Below are 17,130 nucleotides of genomic sequence, written 5' to 3' on the forward strand. Positions count from 1 at the left end.
CTGTCTCGGCTTGGGTCGTGAGAAATAGTGCTGGGATGACAAAGGTGTTTTGAGCTCAAGCTGGATCAAGGGCCACCGAGGGTTGGGCAGGGGACAGTGCGAGGACTGGAGAAGAAAGGGAGCATTTAAGGTCCACTTTCTTCATGCAATAGCATAAAAGTAGCGATGCATCTCCGAATCACCGAAGCGGAGGACACTCCCCCCCCTCCGTGTCCTCGTGGCGCCGCCTCTGGGCTGGATTGCATCAAGTCAGGGCTTACTCTGAAGGCTCAGGAGCCGAGAGCCTGAGAGTCTTATGGAGCAGCAGAGGTTCGTGCCGACCCACTAATCAGTGGTTGTGGGAAATTTGCCGGGTGTTCAGCCGGCAGGCGCTCTGTTGTCATTACGCCCTGACCGCCATGCTCATTGCTGTGGTAAATTACTTCAGACCACAACACCGACAAAACCTTCAGAGCATGAGCACCAGATGAGCACTGACTTCTGACAAAACTAACTTCTTACGGAACTTTTTGGGCATCGAACAAACGCAGGTCTGTCACAAGTACCCTTTACCCTTTTAGTTACCCTTTTACGTTACGTTACCCTTTTACCTTAGTACCCTTTAAATAGGGTAAAAAAGCATGGAAAACTGCCGCAGGTCTGATTCTTATCCGATGAGGAATGATGTGACACCTTTTTAACGGACTGTTCCATCGACAACGGTAGACTCAAAATGGCCTTGGATATAAGTATACACACACGTAATAACTATATATATATATATATATATATATATATATATATATATATATATATATATGTATATATCAAGTGCGTGTGTGTGCATACATACACACTGTGCGTACTGATGTAAACAAAGGCGCAGCGAAGGACATGTTTTAGAGGGCCCAGGTCCCCTTTTAGCCCGAATTTTTTGTTTTCCCCCATAGATGGCCCCCAACAGAATGCTGAAAATCGGCGTGATACGTGCTCACGAGGCTGCTGGCCCTGCCCCTTCAGAAAATATCGACCGCGGTCCTGGACATAGATACCTTGATATTTCATGATCCCAAACATGGCTTACGTCTGTGTCTGTCAGCAAAAGGTGATTTTTCTCATGAGCAGCAAAATGGCGTCGTTGAGACCTGGTGAAGTGCTCACACGCATAATGAATTTAACGCAGACGACATGTGGTTTTAATAGCTTATTTAGTAAATGCCTACTTAAGTAGCGTTGCATACGCGTGCGGCTCCAAACCATTTCTGTGGTGTAGTTACATATTAGCCAAGAAGATTTGAAGTCTATATGTGGTACCAGATTACTACAATGGCAAGAGCAGTGACGCTGAGAACATACCATTGCGTCACGGCGAGATCTGGTAAGCGGCTTCTCCCATAGATACAATCAGAGACGATTATACAATAATTGGGGTTTGGATTTTTTTGCCCTTCGCTGATGCAAAAGCAAATGTGATCCTATTACGGATGTAATCTGTTAATTAACCTTTTTCGGTTGAAGAACCTTATTAACCAATATCCAATATGTACACCATATGGCAGTGCCATCAACCGGCGGTGCCACCTTACTGGTTTAATCAACCGATATGCGTTGGCAAGTCATTTGTAGAAACCTCAACAGTACTTTTAACGTGTATTCTTGCATGTTATGGACAACGCGCGCATTCTCCACAATGCTGAGGACTCGTTCGAAATTCGTGCTAAATGTCGTTTTTGTAATATTTCAAGCATGCCCGCTGAAAGCAATTTCGGGATAATCAGACGAGAAAGCGTTCAAACACAATAGAGAATAAATAGCGGCGCGGGATGGAAACGAGTTTCCGACCTTAACAGGATGAAACGTTACGCCTGAAACGTTGCACATGACAGCATCTACCCTACAAACATCGATATGCTCTTCCCAACTTTTGGCGCGTGCTGGAACACCCGCTTGCAGAATGCGAGTTTGAGACGATATAGGCACATGCTGCCAAACTCCTGCTGACAACGTTGTAACAAAACACCGCGAGATTATGATGTACATATTAGTACATTCTAGTCATTGCAATATCTGCTATGGGCCGCTTTCAGATTCATAAACAAACCTGCAAAAAGCGGCAACACGTGCAGTGCAACGCGTGGCGTAGTGCTGCATGCATTCCAACGCTTTCCCAGGAACCCTCTCCCAGGCCAGACAGCTCAGCACGAAATTAACATCAGCAAGACAACACCCATCGTTTTTCCGCCCGGCTGCTTTCATTCGATCTGACAGATGCAGAAGCGTCGCGCATGCTTGAGCGACCAGCTGCTGCCCCGGCGGGGGCCGGCTGCCGGTCAGACCGGCACCGTGACAGGTGAGCGGTGTCGACACGCCGCACATGCACGGCGCTCGGCAGCGGCGGCCATGTTCGCCAGACAGCTCATCCTGTTCGGGGCGCGCCGGATGTTGCTGATCTTGCGATCAGAGGCTCGGCGGCGGCGCCGACAGGTGGCAGGACGGTCGCGGTGACCGGATAAGATGCGAACAGCACTGGCACGCCTGTTCAGCTCCACAGTCTGATGCAGATCACGCCGCTGGTGTTCCAGTGTCGGGGTTATGGTCGGGGGGGGGGGGGCATCCCCCTCAAGGAGTCACGAGGCGAGCGAGCCGGAGCGGGCGGCAGCTGCATGGGGTCAGCGGCAGCTGCGTGGGGTCAGTGGCAGCTGCGTGGGATCAGCGGCAGCTGCGTGGGGTCAGCGGCAGCTGCGTGGGGTCAGCGGTAGCTCGTCACAGCCCGCATCTGCGGCCAGGTGCCAAGAATGAGTCCCACAACTTGGCTGGAATGCATGAGTGAATTGGACCAATTTACGGTGCAGTTATTGACGACATGGTTGAATGCGCGTATGTTCACTTATCATCCAAGCCACTTCACGGTCTGGGCTTCATGAGCTGCATGTCATCAGCTGTAATTACTTCCTGAATACTTAAGATTGATTTACTCAGATACGATGTACGAATGCGCCATGCGCAGGCACGTTACTCGTATAGCCATTGGAATGTTTATTATCATTATCACTTCCAATGCACATGTCAACATCGTGCCAATGGCTTATTAGCGTTGCTGTGCTATGCACAGCACGGTGGCTGAGTAACAGGCCATGATTGGGTTCGGATCAAGAACCGTTTTTGGCGTGGTTTAATCACTGCGCCGGAAGAACAATGGTAGTGCTTTCAGCTTTTTCCGCGCTTGACAAAATATGATGCCTGCTCTTGAGCCAAAGATGTTGGCATGGAGATAGCACATTTCAGAACGCCCCTGGCGTCCTCCGCCCAGCCGTAAGTATCCGCGAGGACAGGTGGAGACCGACGGCATGGTATTTCAGCACGCCTTCAAAGACGGGGGACACCTTCCAACATTGCTGATGGAAATTTGATTTCATTGCTTTCCAGGTACGCTCATTGTTCAAACCGAGCTTGGGCCAAATGTTGGGGGACTAGGGCCCAAGTCCCCAACTATGCCCGCACTTACGTGCCCGGAGCAGCTCAGGAGACTGGCTCGCCCTATCATAAACGTGTATTTTACTGTAATGTAGAGTAAATCTCGTCAGCGCTGTGTTTATTTTGTGTTCCCAAAAAGTGTTTATTGTGATTTTCTAATTGAAAGCGATCATCGTGATACCTCCTTCAGAAACAACAACGATTTAAGCCCAGCAGGTGGAGCGCTGCGGAAATGCGGCCAATTTGGCGCTTGTGTTGAGATGACGGCGCCGTAAGGCTATAATCTGAAACACCTGCGTATTTTGTTGTTCAGCTGCTATGTGCTCCCCTCTCGTAGCTAGGACTTCAGGTAAATCCAACATTTTGGACTTTTTCACAGCGTAAAGTGCAAACGCCAGGTAACAAATACATCGCAAGAACGAGGGGAAATGTGGCAAGGTTTAGTCTATGCAGCTCGCGATTTTTCCTCGAAATGAGGCGGTGTTTTCTATGGCTTTTGCGAACACAGAACGCAGGCTCCCCAATAATGGGGTATACAACATTAATGTACAATATCCACCAGTGAACGATAGCATGTTAAAAAGCAAACACACCCATCCGGCGACTGAAAGCATTCGTGCTGTAATGGCGGGTTAAGAGCCGGTGAGTATCGACCCTTTCATCACAATTTATGGGTTGTCAACACAACAATGGAGACGTTTGGCACTGTCTATTCAGCTGGCGCAACGAATCGTGAGAACCATGCGTGGTGTCATCTTGGCGAAGGCATTCAACTTTGAGTGATTGACGGGAACATTAACGCAAATGGCCTCTGATGAACGAATCTCGATATATCCGCGGCGTTAGAGCTACCAAACTGGCTTCAACAAACACCACGATGACGATTGCGGGCGCGCCGACACAGCAATACACTTGTGCTGATAAGTTTATTGCACATCTAGAGCGATGCGTGTCTGGCCTGAAACCAAGTCTTGGTTCAGGCAGTCTCAATGGCGTGACGTCACTGGGTCGGATCACCAGCCAGCACATCGGCCGTGCTCCTGACCCGCCTGGATATTGTTCCGCCGGCTGCCCATCACAGCAGTCCGGCTCTGGCACGGACTCACGACAGCAGACAGCGAGATTCATCCGAACGTCGATTGTGCAGCGCAAAAACGGGAAGCAACAACACGGGCACACTGTTCAACATCGCCAATCCCACAACGGGAAAACGACTAGTGCCATCAACTTGATGACTTGAGCACCACCTATCGGCCGCAATCGGCAGTCGACCTTCCCTATTCCGCCACGCGACCAGCAGCAGAATCCCCACCCCCCAAATACTCCGCATTGAGTCCAAAGGGCGTATGCATCTGCAGAGCACGAGCACCAGGTCACAGGAATGCAGACCAGAATAATCTGAGCCAATGCAAGGACATATCCGAGTTAGTGACAGGAGCAGACGAAGCGTGACACTAATGGAGTCGCATTACCGCAGAAGGTTTATCGGATGCAAACAACCAAAAATACCGCAGTTCGCCAGCGGTTTGATAGCGAGCGTCGCATTAGCCGCGGTGACAGCTTCGGCGCGGCGTGACGCGGTCGCAGGCCGGCGGCGGCGTGATCGGTGCCGCGGAGTCTCCGCCACGACCAATGAGGAGGCGGCAGCCGACGGCGAGTGACTGGGCCGAAAATCACGGCGAAAGTCACGGCGTGAGGCTGCAGAACGAGCGTTGTGCGCCGCAACGAGTCACGCCGCGCCGTCTCACGCCACGACGCGCCGAGACGTTTGGCAGCGCGCCAGCTACTGTGAGAATGGTTACTTTCCGAGCGACATGGCTGAGATGCACCAGTCCGTAGCCGTAAAAAGATATCGCAGACTTTTGAAGGGGAAAGAAAGGCGAAAAACAAACGTCTTGAAATGAAATTGTGAAAGCGACTGGCGTACTTTTGCCATGAGCGTGCTATTATGCCTTTAATACTTTTTACAACGGGTCTGACAAACTGCCATGACGAAATGTGGAAATACTGGGTCCCGAGTCCCCCGGAGTCGTGAAAATTTCACTCACTCCGCTCAAGTGATCATCACACCTCACTGCAATCGTTATCGTAGAAGCATGGGGAGGGGGAAGGTAGAGCATAGGTACACACGTTGGCTCGTAAGCTGTCAGTGAACGCATGCTGATGCATGAAACAATTGTTTTAAAAATGGGTTAGCTACACTCACTTTTTGAAGCGTTTTTGCGTTCTTGGAGTCTGGAGTCTGTCTTGCCAACAACTTTCTCTACTCACTTTGATCATACGCTGCCGTCGCCCGAAATATACTGGTTACCGTCAGCTACAGCAGCTTCGAGGCCAAATGAGCGGCGCGCCCGAGAAAGCCACGGCTGAGAATCTCTGAGAATTATTGGCATTCTCAACGGGATTTTACATGACTCGCCCTGCAAGCCACCCTTGGGCAGTCTGCATTAAACTTGAACAAGAGGCATAGCTGCTCCAAAAAACAGGGTCGCACGTATGGGACAGCATGTCCCGAACCCGTAGACTGGGGAACTCAGAGCCGCCCTCCCTAGCGCCACACCGCCCTCTTCCAGCCCCAGCGCCGAGACATCAGAACACTCACACCCTGCAACTGTGTCCAGCCGTCCGCCGGCCGAGTCCCAGCCCGGAGCCGGCCGGCGGGGCAGCGGGCGGGAACAAACGCCCTCCTGCCCGTCAGCACCGGACCGCAGCAGCACTGGGCGGCAGGCTGCCCGGCCACCGCGAGGTCCGCTACTTTGGCTCCACTTTGGCACCCGTTCACCGATGTGACGCTCCGCCGCCGGCGCTGCTGAGCGCCAGCTCGCGTCGGGATGACGTCACCACCGACGTCACGTTTTTTGACATTGCACGTACTGACGCATTGCTCTGACGTCAGGTGAGGCCTGCGCGGGGACGCCCCGGCAGTCCCGTCTGCTTGCCCTGCTGTTGGCGTCTTGCTGATCCAGTGTGTGATGTGTTAGCCGTATGAGGGGCGGTGGCGGCGGCACGAGGCGGTCCCGCCGCGCGGCGTCAGGTCAGCCGCCAGGCAGGGTCACGCGCGCGGCAGGTCACGCGCGCGGCAGGTCACGCGCGCGGCAGGTCACGCGCGCGACAGGTCACGCGCGCCCGTGCAGAGCCCAGCGCTCGCTGAGGTCCGGGTCGCTCCTCGCACTGCGCGGGCTGGGCTCGCCGGGCGCCGGCCGGCACGGCGGTGGTGGTCAGTTGTGTCCCCGCGGAGCTCTTCCGGCGCGTCTTCGCCAGCGTCTGTCTCTCGAGACCGCTGTGACGTATCGGAGCGCCACAAGAGACCCGAGGGACTCAAACAGCACAGGCGTCTCGGAGAGTCCTGCCAGCTGACCCCAACTGACCCGTGGTGACCCCAGCTGATCTGAGCACACACCGGCTGACCGAACCGACTCCGGCTGACCCCGACTGACCCCAGCTGACCCCGGGGCGACCCGAGGTGCTAAGTCTTCCCGGCCAGCCCGCGGGCCTACAGCGTGCCCACTGACGATGCGTTGCTGGACTGTCCGCTGCCGCCGAACCGCCACGTGCCTCATACGGTGTCCATGGTGGAGAGCCGTGACCCCAGGTGGTCGCACACGTGCACGTGCCGGTGCGAGGGCGACGTGGGGTGGCGGACGTGGCGGTTGTTCTGGCCGCGCCGCCGGCACCAGAGGCAGAGCACCAGTCCGGCCACGGCCACGAGGGCTAGCACCACCCCCAGCAGCATGAACACATCCACCTCCGCCGCCGTGGGGCCTGTCGGCAGGTCAGATCAGGTCAGGTCATACTAGGTCAGGTCAGCAGGAGCACACCCACAACCACCGCTGTGGGGACCACCGACGGGTTAGGTCGAGTCAGGTCAGGTCAAGTCAGACCAGGTTAGGTCAGAAATGGTGGGATCAGAACATCGGTTAAACTCCTATCTCTGCCGCTGTGGCACTTTGATCAGTTGTAGCTTCAGGGCGCATCGACGGCCATGGTCATGCAGCGCCCAAATGTGGCGCTCTGAGACAGGTTCGGTCGGGTCAGCCGGAACACACAAGGGAATATGGGATCGCGTAAGGTCAGCTGTGGAACCCGGGAACAGTCAGGTCAGGCAACAAAAACACGCTAAGAACACGAACGTGCAGCCGTGACTGACAGTGATATCGGATCGAACTCGATCGGCATCAGACAAATATATGAGGCCGTGGCGCGTCCGGGTAGGTCGGATCACGTCAGTTTAGGTCAGGGGGATTGCATCGACGTCCGCATGAGACCGATCAGGTCGGCGCAGGTCAGGTCAGTTCCAGAGGAGGCAGGGGTGACTCGGCAGACGCCGCGCCCGGCTGCAAGCGGTTCAGCTCGGCAAACGTTTGACCAATTCGACATAAGCTCGTGACAAATGTGACGCAAAGCAGCGCAGCACGTCATAGCCAGGCCCACGACTGATGGGTCCAGCTGCTCGAAAAGGAAATATGTGTGTCTGTTTATCTAATGAATACATTATCAGCGACTTTCGTGAAAATAGCAGCTGCGTCGGTGACTGAGCCACTGTAAACACAGCTGGCCAGGTACCACTGCCATAGCAAACCGACGAAAGAAAACTGGAAAAGGCTTCTCACTAAATTATTAAGGTCGTCGGCAAGAGTTATTTTGTTAGTCGGTAGTAGGTTATTAATTTTTGTGAATGGTAGATGATGATACGGTCAAACCATGAGCAACTCGCGGCTAGTATGGCTCTTAATCCATATATGAGCATGATGTCATTAAGTTAGTTACTTCGTTGACCTTACATGACCTTGCGATCTGATCTATGATAATTCGTGCTCAAATTTCGTGTGGTTTTATCCAATTGCCCTCCTTTGGTCAGCACCACATTTTTGTCCATGCATAACACTGCGACCTCAGAAATTCAACATATGCCGATGGCCTGGGATGAAAATGCCATTGAAGACTAATCCATTTCGGTCTGACACCACCCATGGCAGCTACCATTCATACGGGTACATAAGCGGTAGGCGAATAAATGGTGACCTGGATGACCTATGTTGGCTTATGTCAGACACCATTGCATCCTGACGTGCGCTGATCTATGTCGGACACCACTGCCTCCTGACGTACGCTGATCTGTGTCGGACACCACTGTCTTCTGACCTATGTTGACCTATGTCGGACACAATTGCCTCCTGACGTGCGCTGATCTATGTCGGCCATCATTGCCTCCTGACCTATGCTGACCTATGTCGGACACCATTGCCTCCTGACGTACGCTGATCTGTGTCGGACACCACTGCCTTCTGACCTATGTTGACCTATGTCGGACACCACTGCCTCCTGACGTACGCTGATCTATGTCGGACACCACTGCCTCCTGACGTACGCTGATCTGTGTCGGACACCACTGTCTTCTGACCTATGTTGACCTATGTCGGACACAATTGCCTCCTGACGTGCGCTGATCTATGTCGGACACCACTGCCTCCTGACGTACGCTGATCTGTGTCGGACACCACTGCCTCCTGACGTACGCTGATCTATGTCGGACACCACTGTCTGCTGACCTGTGTTGACCTATGTCGGACACAATTGTCTCCTGACGTACGCTGATCTATGTCGGACACCATTGTCTTCTGACCTATGTTGACCTATGTCGGACACCATTGTCTTCTGACCTCGGACACAACAGTTACGTAGAAAATCTCCTTAAGCTTTGCATGCGCTATGTAATCACATTTTGTTCGTCTTTCTCTAGACCATTCCAGTCTAAGAATCCCGGGGGGGGGGGGGGGGGATACGGGTGCCCACCCCATCAGAACAAAGTTGGCACGAATCGCCATCATTACGTGGGCTAGCGTGACGCTGCTTACTCTTCCACTCGATTTGCGCCGGATGGCGATGAGCCAGCTTGAAGTAGACTTTTATCTGGCTTTCTGACTAAACAAAAGATGTAAACAGAAGTAAATTCCCCACCCAGGATGTGGCTCTACGTCCGTTGGACACAGAAAAGGGTTCCCTACACCAAGTAGGCAGGGGCGTCGTTCCGCAAAATGAGTGGGGTGGATGAGTGGGTGGGTGAGAGTGGTGAAAAATGCTGCAGCCTACCCCGAAAACACAGCAACAAACGGTTTTCTCCCCGGTTTTGGGTCACTGTTTTTTTCAAGATTGGGGAGGCTGGATACCAAGTTAGTAGAGGAGGGGCTGGACCCCCCGAACTGAAGAAGAAACTACACCCCCACCAGTCAACGTTCTAACAACGTCACCAGCGCATGTCTGTCTGCTGACCTCATGAGAGAAGGATTTTTCCAATGAGCTGATAAGTCCTAGTTGTATGAGTACTCCAGTGGTAACGAGATCCCACCTCTCCTATTTTGGCGCCATCTATATGGTGACAATAATTACACCTGTCATCGCCTCGCTCGTTACACGCTGCAAAAGACGACTTCATGGCCTGCTGCATTTCCTCCCGCGAATTTCAGGCATTACTCTTACCAGGCCCTTTCCTGCATTGGCTACGAGGTCCTGGAACCTTACCTTACAAGTATACAGCTATAATAATGCACACAAAAGTGCACGATCCTGGGCCTCTTTAAAACAAGACAGCTTGAAATGCCGGAGCGCTGCTTCATGCTTTCATATCGGCCCCCCATCCCCGCGCCCTGATCCACTCCACCGGGACGCATCGCCGCCAGCAAGCACTCACAGTCGGTCTCGTCCGTGTTGTCGCTGACGCCGCAGTTGTAGCGCGAGTTGCACCGCAGCTGGTCCGCTATGCAGAAGCCGCTCCTCTCGCAGTGGAAGCCATCGCACTCCTCTCCTGAGAGGCGGAAGCGGTGGAGGGTTAGCGTGGTGCAGTGGAAGCCGTCGCACTCCTCTCCTGAAAGGCGGAAGCGGTGGGGGGTTAGCGTGATGCAGTAGAAGTCGTCGCGCTCTTCTCCTGAGAGGCGGATGCGGTGGAGGGTTAGCGTGGTGCAGTGGAAGCCATCGCACTCCTCTCCTGAGAGGCGGAAGCGGTGGAGGGTTAGCGCGATGCAGTAGAAGTCGTCGCACTCTTCTCCTGAGAGGCGGAGGCGGTGGAGGGTTAGCATGGTGCAGTGGAAGTCGTCGCACTCTTCTCCTGAGAGGCGGAAGCGGTGGAGGGTTAGCGTGGTGCAGTGGAGGCCGTCGCACTCTTTTCCTGAGAGGCAAAAACGATGGAGGGTTAGGCTTGTGCAGTGGAAGCCGTCGCGCTCCTCTCCAGAGAAGCGTATATAATAGAGGGTTAGCACGGACGCGGGGCCGGAGTTGGGACGCCAGGAGAAATATCACAATATTTGTTGTGCGAGTGCCACGTTGGCTAGCGCGAGTGATGCCGCAAACAGCAGGAATGACGGAATGAACTAATGCTCTGCAGTGATAAACGGCGATTCCGTTGGCTGAATCCAACGTTGAATCAGAATAAACAAAGGGTTGAAGAGCGCGCGTACCGCACACTACGCAGGGCGGGGCGTTATCGTCAAGCCTTCGGACACTTCCGATACCCTGAAGATGGCAGAATACCGCTGAGCGAAGCTGTGATGAGCTGAGTCCTCAGTCTGGCGGCTGGAGCGTCATAAGACAGGGGATTTCGCCTTCCATCCATCCTTAGACAGCGGCAATTTTTTAGGCTCACCAGGGCCAAGCTAGCTTGCATTATCAGGTCCTGCATAAATCCTCCACCATGGCGGCGAACGAAGCCCGCCGAGAACCATCTTCTGTCAGCGGCAGATGAGCGCTCTCAGTCCACCAATGTCGGCATGTATTCCATCGACTCATCCGAACATCTACACCACTAACCGCACCACCACCACCCTGATGCAGCCATGGACTGAATACCAAGACTGCATCACGTGTCTGGATCTCGGCCCTGGGGTCTGGACCTAGATCTCGTATTAATTCATCACGTGTCTGGATCTCGGCCCTGGGGTCTGGACCTAGATCTCGTATTAATTCTGGTAGCAGTTTTCTAATCCATCAAAGCCCGTTCAAAGCACTTGGATCCACAATCTAATCGATCGGAGGCAAGCCGCCCCTAATCCCATCCACTACCGTGTCTATGCCTGGTTATGCTCACCATGAAAACGCCTTTTCTTGCTATGTCTCTAGCCTACGTTTAACCTAACTTGGCTGCACTCGTGACTACCCTGCTTTAAGCAGTGATATAGCTAGAGCGTCGCATAAGTCGCATCGAGCTATCATGTAAACATAGAGGACTACGGCAGCTTGTTAAGCTTTTGAAGTTGAAATCGGATTTTAAAATAATCTTTGCATTCATCTCTCGTGAATCTCGAACCATTTTTCGGAATTTCTCGTGATTCTGTACGTTACAATATAAGTTGACGTGCATCAAATATAACGTGCATATCATAACGATGGCGCATAACGCGCCATCAAACATGAGGAAAATGACAGGTCAAAATTACAGAAAGCAGCGGGTCATTGCATTGGTTAGCTTAGCGCCTGTTGATGACAAATGCTGCCAGTAAGAAATGTAAAAAATATGCACATAACTTTTTCAAAAAATCGTAAGCTTTTGGGTCTCCCACAAGGCCTATGCCAAAAACTGACGACAACTACACAATTTTTACGACGCCAGGCTCTGATGAGGTCTTTCGTTAACAGGATTACAAAGAGAATGAAAACCCACAACCAAACTGTACGTTCGTTGCATGATAAATTATATCCTACATCGGGGTCAATATCTCCGTGTATATCGTCAATATTCAATATCGTCAATATCTCCGTTTGTTATCAGGTTTTTGCGCCCAACGGCAGAGAAAATAGAAGCAAGATGCGTCATTCGCCGCCCTTATTTTAAGCACTGTTTTCAATCCAGTAGCCGCCTCTGGAATTCGGAGGCATGATTCTTTCCTTTGATGCCATTATGCTCACCGTCCTGTGACTCGGTTCAGTAGATGCGGAAACCCTGGTTATGCTCTACGTCCTGCACCTCGGTCCAGTACGCGCAGAAGCCCCAGTTATGCTCACCGTCCTGCACCTCGGTCCAGTTGGCGCGGAAGCCCTAGTATACTCACCGTCCTGCACCTCGGTCCAGTATGCGGGGAAGCCCCAGTTACGCTCACCGTCCTGCACCTCGGTCCAGTATGCGAGGAAGCCCTAGTTATGCTCACCGTCCTGCACCTCGGTCCAGTATATGCGGAAGCCCTAGTTATGCTCACCATCCTGCGCCTCGGTCCAGTATGCGGGGAAGCCCTAGTTATGCTCACCGTCCTGCACCTCGGTCCAGTATGCGGGGAAGCTCTAGTTATGCTCACCGTCCTGCACCTCGGTCCAGTATCCAGGGAAGCCCTAGTTATGCTCACCGTCCTGCACCTCGGTCCAGTAGGCGCGGAAGCCCTGGTTGCCCACGGACTTCTCCGCAGAGATGAACGAAATCTTCATGACGCGGCCGGTGGAGACGATCTGCTTGACCTCCTCGGGCAGGCTGTCTCCGCAGAGCTCGATCGGAGAGCTCTTCAGGTCCTGCCAGACTCGCACCACAGCCGCCGGGCAACCACGCGCTGCCGGTCAGGTCAGGGGTCTGAACGTCAACAACGCCACCGGACAGCCACGCGCTGGCGGTCAGGGGTCTGAAGGTCAATAACGCCACCGCATAGCCAGACGCTGGCGGTCAGGTCAGGGGTCTGAGGGTTAACAACATCGTCGTACTGCCATGCGCTGGCGGTCAGGTCAGAGGTCTGAAGGTCACCAACGCCGTGGGACAGCCACGCGCTGGCAATCAGGTCAGGAGTCACGCTCAGATCTCGTGCACGTTCATGCAGGCCCTGCCGACGACACTCACATAACCTGGCACGTCACCCCTCACGCGATCCGTCAAGTGAACTTCAAATTAATGTGACCTGTCACGCATCTTGTCATGTGGTTTGTCACAAGATCTTTCCATTCCCACGCCCGTTAGGTGACCTATTAAATGACTTATGACGGGGTTTTCATAGGACTCCCCTACTCACATAACCTGTCGCCCTCCACCACGAACGTGTCGAAGAAGAGCAGGATCTTGCGGCTAGGCTTAACGTGTATGTACCAGTGGCACACCTTGCTCTTCTTGGCCGGGTAGGTGTTGGGAAAGTCCGGTGACGTGATGACGCCATCTTGGGTGCCACTGATGTTCCGACCACAGTCTGCTGGACCGGAAACGGTGACGTCACTGCAGGGGTGTTGAGCGTGCGCGCTGATTGGCCAGCTTTCGGACGCCGCCAAGAAAATAAAGCCTGTCTGTATCAAGGGGAGAGGCATGTGACCGTAGCTAGGCGCCATGCACTTATTTTTGTCAAACACGTTGGGCGGTTGACCTGAGCAGCGAAGAATTGCTCAACCTGTCCACGAAGTCCGTAAAAACGGATTTTCACCGGATTTGGCCCACTTTTTATCCAATTTCAACTGAATTGGAAGCTACACGCCTGCTAATGTGGCTAGGGCCAAGCTTGGATGCCGAACAATAAATCCCGTTATGACCATTCCCATGCCAGTCGTGTAGGGAGACGTCGAATCAATATTCGGCGCAGTACCGGCCTACGGGAAGGGGGTTCTCTCGCGTACATCAGGGGTAGGCAGTGCAGCGGCCGCGCGTTTTATCCGCATTTGCTTCGACGTTGCGCCATCGCATTGACATTCAGGGGGGAGCATCACGGAGGAGCAGGGAGAAGGTGGGCACTGCTTTATATTCTACCGCACGGATCCGTGTAAACTTTTTGCACCCAAACCGCCGACAGGCTGAACATCACGACGGAGGGCTCACGGCGGCCGAAGCGGCACTGTCAGCAAGCTTGGTCCCACTGTCGCGTGAAAATTGAAATGCTGTATAAGTTCATGCGCAAGTTCAAATCAACGCTCTCCGAGCGCTTTGCTCTGTTTTGTTGTCATGTTTGACACGTGGTGTTAGAATTGGATGCGTTGGATATGGGATTAGCAGAAATTAACTTGTTGCAAATTTGAAGACACAGAAGTGAGGCTTAGGAAATGCCTCCGCTTCTTTAGCTAACTCCTTAGAACAAGCTCTCGTCGATTTGTTGGGCAAATTTGGGGCACAAGCTGCCTTTGCTTGCACGTCACGGTATTCGCTGCCTTTGCTTCATCACCATCCATCAAGACCCACATGTCGCCGTCCTCCACATACGGCAACTTCTCACAACGACTGCGTCACTTCGCCTACATCCGACGGACTGGATCCCACGGACAGCACCAACTCCAGAAGCCCGCCCTCCTCATGACCCCTCTAAACACCCATCCTCCTTAAAACCTCTCCAGACATCCGGCTTCCTTACATCTCCTCCAGACGCCCGCCTTCCTCATAATCCCTCCAGACACCTGCCTTCCTCATGACCATTCCAGGGGCCCGCCCCCGCCATAACCCCTCTAAACACCCGCTTTCTTCATAACTTCTCCAGACACCCGCCTTCCTCATAACCTCCTAAGACACCCGTCCTCCTCGTAACCCCTCCAGATGCTCGCCTTCCTCATGACCCCTCCAGACAATCGCATTCCTCATATTCCCTTGAGTCACCCGCCTTCCTCATAACCCCCTCAGAAAATCGCCCCCTCATAACCTCTACAGCCACCCGCCTTCCTCATGACCCTTCCAGACACCTGCCCTTCTCATAAGCACCTCGCCATTTCACTCCTCCCCCCCCCCCCGTCCAGCGAACTCCACCATTCTCCGCCCTCCGGCCGCGGCCGCCCACCTCCGAAGATGTCCTTGGCGTCGAGGTAGATGTAGTGCGCCTTGAAGCCACTGGAGACGTGGTCCGAGTCGGTGTGGAGCACCACGAGCAGGCCGCGAGCGCCCCGCACCGACTCGGTGGGCCCGGGGGTGGACTGGGCGCAGTAGCGGCCGATCAGGTCCGTGCTGTTGTCGTGGTACAGGTTGTAGATCTCCAGCCAGTCCTCGTGACAGTTGTGCAGCCTGGGAGAGAGTGGAAGAGAGGGGCATGTGGTACACGCTTCTGATCGGCCAGGATTTTCAAGTGTGAAGTCGCTCTCCTTCATCCTGGATCTGGCTTCAAAATCATGGGAAGGCTCCTCGCTGTACACGTGCAGCTCAACACCTGGCGTCTCGAGCATACACATGCAAAAAGATGAAGCCAGCACCAGAAACGCGCTCCCGCAGCTGTAGTGATGGGTCAGTTCGCGCCAAGTACCGGCCGCTCGTTAGTGGTGGGCCAGCAGCTGTACTCGATACTCACCCGTAGGCCGATCCGTTGGTGTTATCGGCGCGCACCTTGAAGCCGTCGAACACGAGTCGCACCTGCTCGTTGCGCGCCGTCTCGAAGGTGTACTCGCAGGCGGTGGACGACGGGTAGTTGGCCGGGTGTCGAGGCGAATTGAAGTCACCTCGTTTCCCCGCCGTGGAGGAGTAGGAGAAGCGGCAGCTGCCGTCCGGCGCCGCCGTACCCGGGATCAGATACTCTGTCGGGATAAGATATGGTGAACACCGCCGTCCCCGGGATCAGATGCTCTGTCGGGATAAGATATGGTGAACACCGCCGTCCCCGGGATTAGATACTCTGTCGGGAATAAGATATGGTGAACACCGCCGTCCCCGGGATCAGATGCTCTGTCGGGGATAAGATATGGTGAACACCGCCGTCCCCGGGATTAGATACTCTGTCGGGGATAAGATATGGTGAACACCGCCGTCCCCGGGATCAGATACTCCGCGGGGGATAAGATACGTCACAGGCCACCGTGCGCAGGATCCGATACTCTACCGGGGATAAGGTACAGTGAAGACCACTGCACCCGGGAGCAGGGGTTTGGTAGAGGATCAGATAGATCGACAGCTGCTGACCTGCGCCGCTGTGCCCGCCATCAAAACGCTGCGCGGTAAACAACATGGCGAAGGTAAGCGTTAGTGCCCCAACACTGTCACAGCTAAAGAAGTGCTCTGCGAAACACGCAGCTAGATACTCCACCCCAAACAGCTAGACACTCCACCCGAAACAGCTAGATACTTCACCCCAAACAGCTAGATACTCCACCCCAAACAGCTAGATACTTCACCCCAAACAGCTAGATACTCCACCCCAAACAGCTAGACACTTCACCCCAAACAGCTAGATGCTCCACCCCAAACAGCTAGATACTCCACCCCAAACAGCTGGATACTTCACCCCAAACAGTTAGATACTACACCCCAAACAGCTGGATACTTTACCCCAAACAGCTAGATACTCCACCCCAAACAGCTAGATACTCCACCCCAAACAACTAGATACTCCACCCCAAACAGCCAGATACTCCACCCCAAACGCAGGCCGCCTCTTCCAGACTTGTCTGCGGATGGAGCCCAAGAGGTGCGACGAACACACCGACAAGATACGCCCAGCGGTGCCGTAGCAACGGCGGGGGAACGATTTCAAAGTTGAGGGGGAGCGGGTGAAACAATTACTTGACAAGTCCCCCCATGTTATCACCACCTTTGGGCCACTAAAGAATTGAATTTGGTGAAATAAATGGGGACTTAGGTTATAAAAATAACATCATCATTGATGTGAACACATGCCCTGATTCGACGGTGAAATATGGGTCATTTTACTGAATGCCTTTAATTCATATGCCATGTTTTCGAATCAGTTATACAACATTACTCTTCCTACTCTTCCTATGCGTATCATGATCAAATTTCGCTATATATATATCCCTCTCCTCCGCTCC

The 17,130-nt window shown here is 53.5% G+C and overlaps 1 protein-coding gene across 1 annotated transcript; it reads right to left on the bottom strand.

The window, feature by feature from the left end:
• Positions 1–6,587: 6,587 nt before the first annotated feature.
• Positions 6,588–16,310, bottom strand: LOC119095757 (CUB domain-containing protein 2). Its single transcript, XM_037218612.1, has 7 exons — positions 16,265–16,310; positions 15,660–15,882; positions 15,159–15,379; positions 13,428–13,598; positions 12,780–12,977; positions 10,142–10,255; positions 6,588–7,215 (listed from the first exon to the last, which is right to left on the bottom strand). Exons 1-7 carry the CDS (start codon positions 16,308–16,310, stop codon positions 7,010–7,012), a joined length of 1,179 nt encoding a protein of 392 aa, XP_037074507.1. The 3' UTR covers positions 6,588–7,009.
• Between the last annotated feature and the right edge of the window lie 820 nt (positions 16,311–17,130).

The sequence above is a fragment of the Pollicipes pollicipes genome, unplaced genomic scaffold, assembly GCF_011947565.3.
Source record: "Pollicipes pollicipes isolate AB1234 unplaced genomic scaffold, Ppol_2.1 Scaffold_4219;HRSCAF=4965_pilon_pilon_pilon, whole genome shotgun sequence".
NCBI lineage: Eukaryota > Metazoa > Arthropoda > Thecostraca > Pollicipedomorpha > Pollicipedidae > Pollicipes > Pollicipes pollicipes.

Bases quoted from the DNA above. Each gene is read 5' to 3' on its own strand.
- LOC119095757 (XM_037218612.1), bottom strand. From the start codon at position 16,310: ATGTTGTTTACCGCGCAGCGTTTTGATGGCGGGCACAGCGGCGCAG. The intron at 15,380-15,659 runs GTGAGTATCGAG...ACTCTCTCCCAG, and splicing joins ACCAACGGATCGGCCTACGG to GCTGCACAACTGTCACGAGG. The intron at 10,256-12,779 runs GTGAGCATAACT...TCCGCCTCTCAG, and splicing joins CTGGACCGAGGTGCAGGACG to GAGAGGAGTGCGATGGCTTC.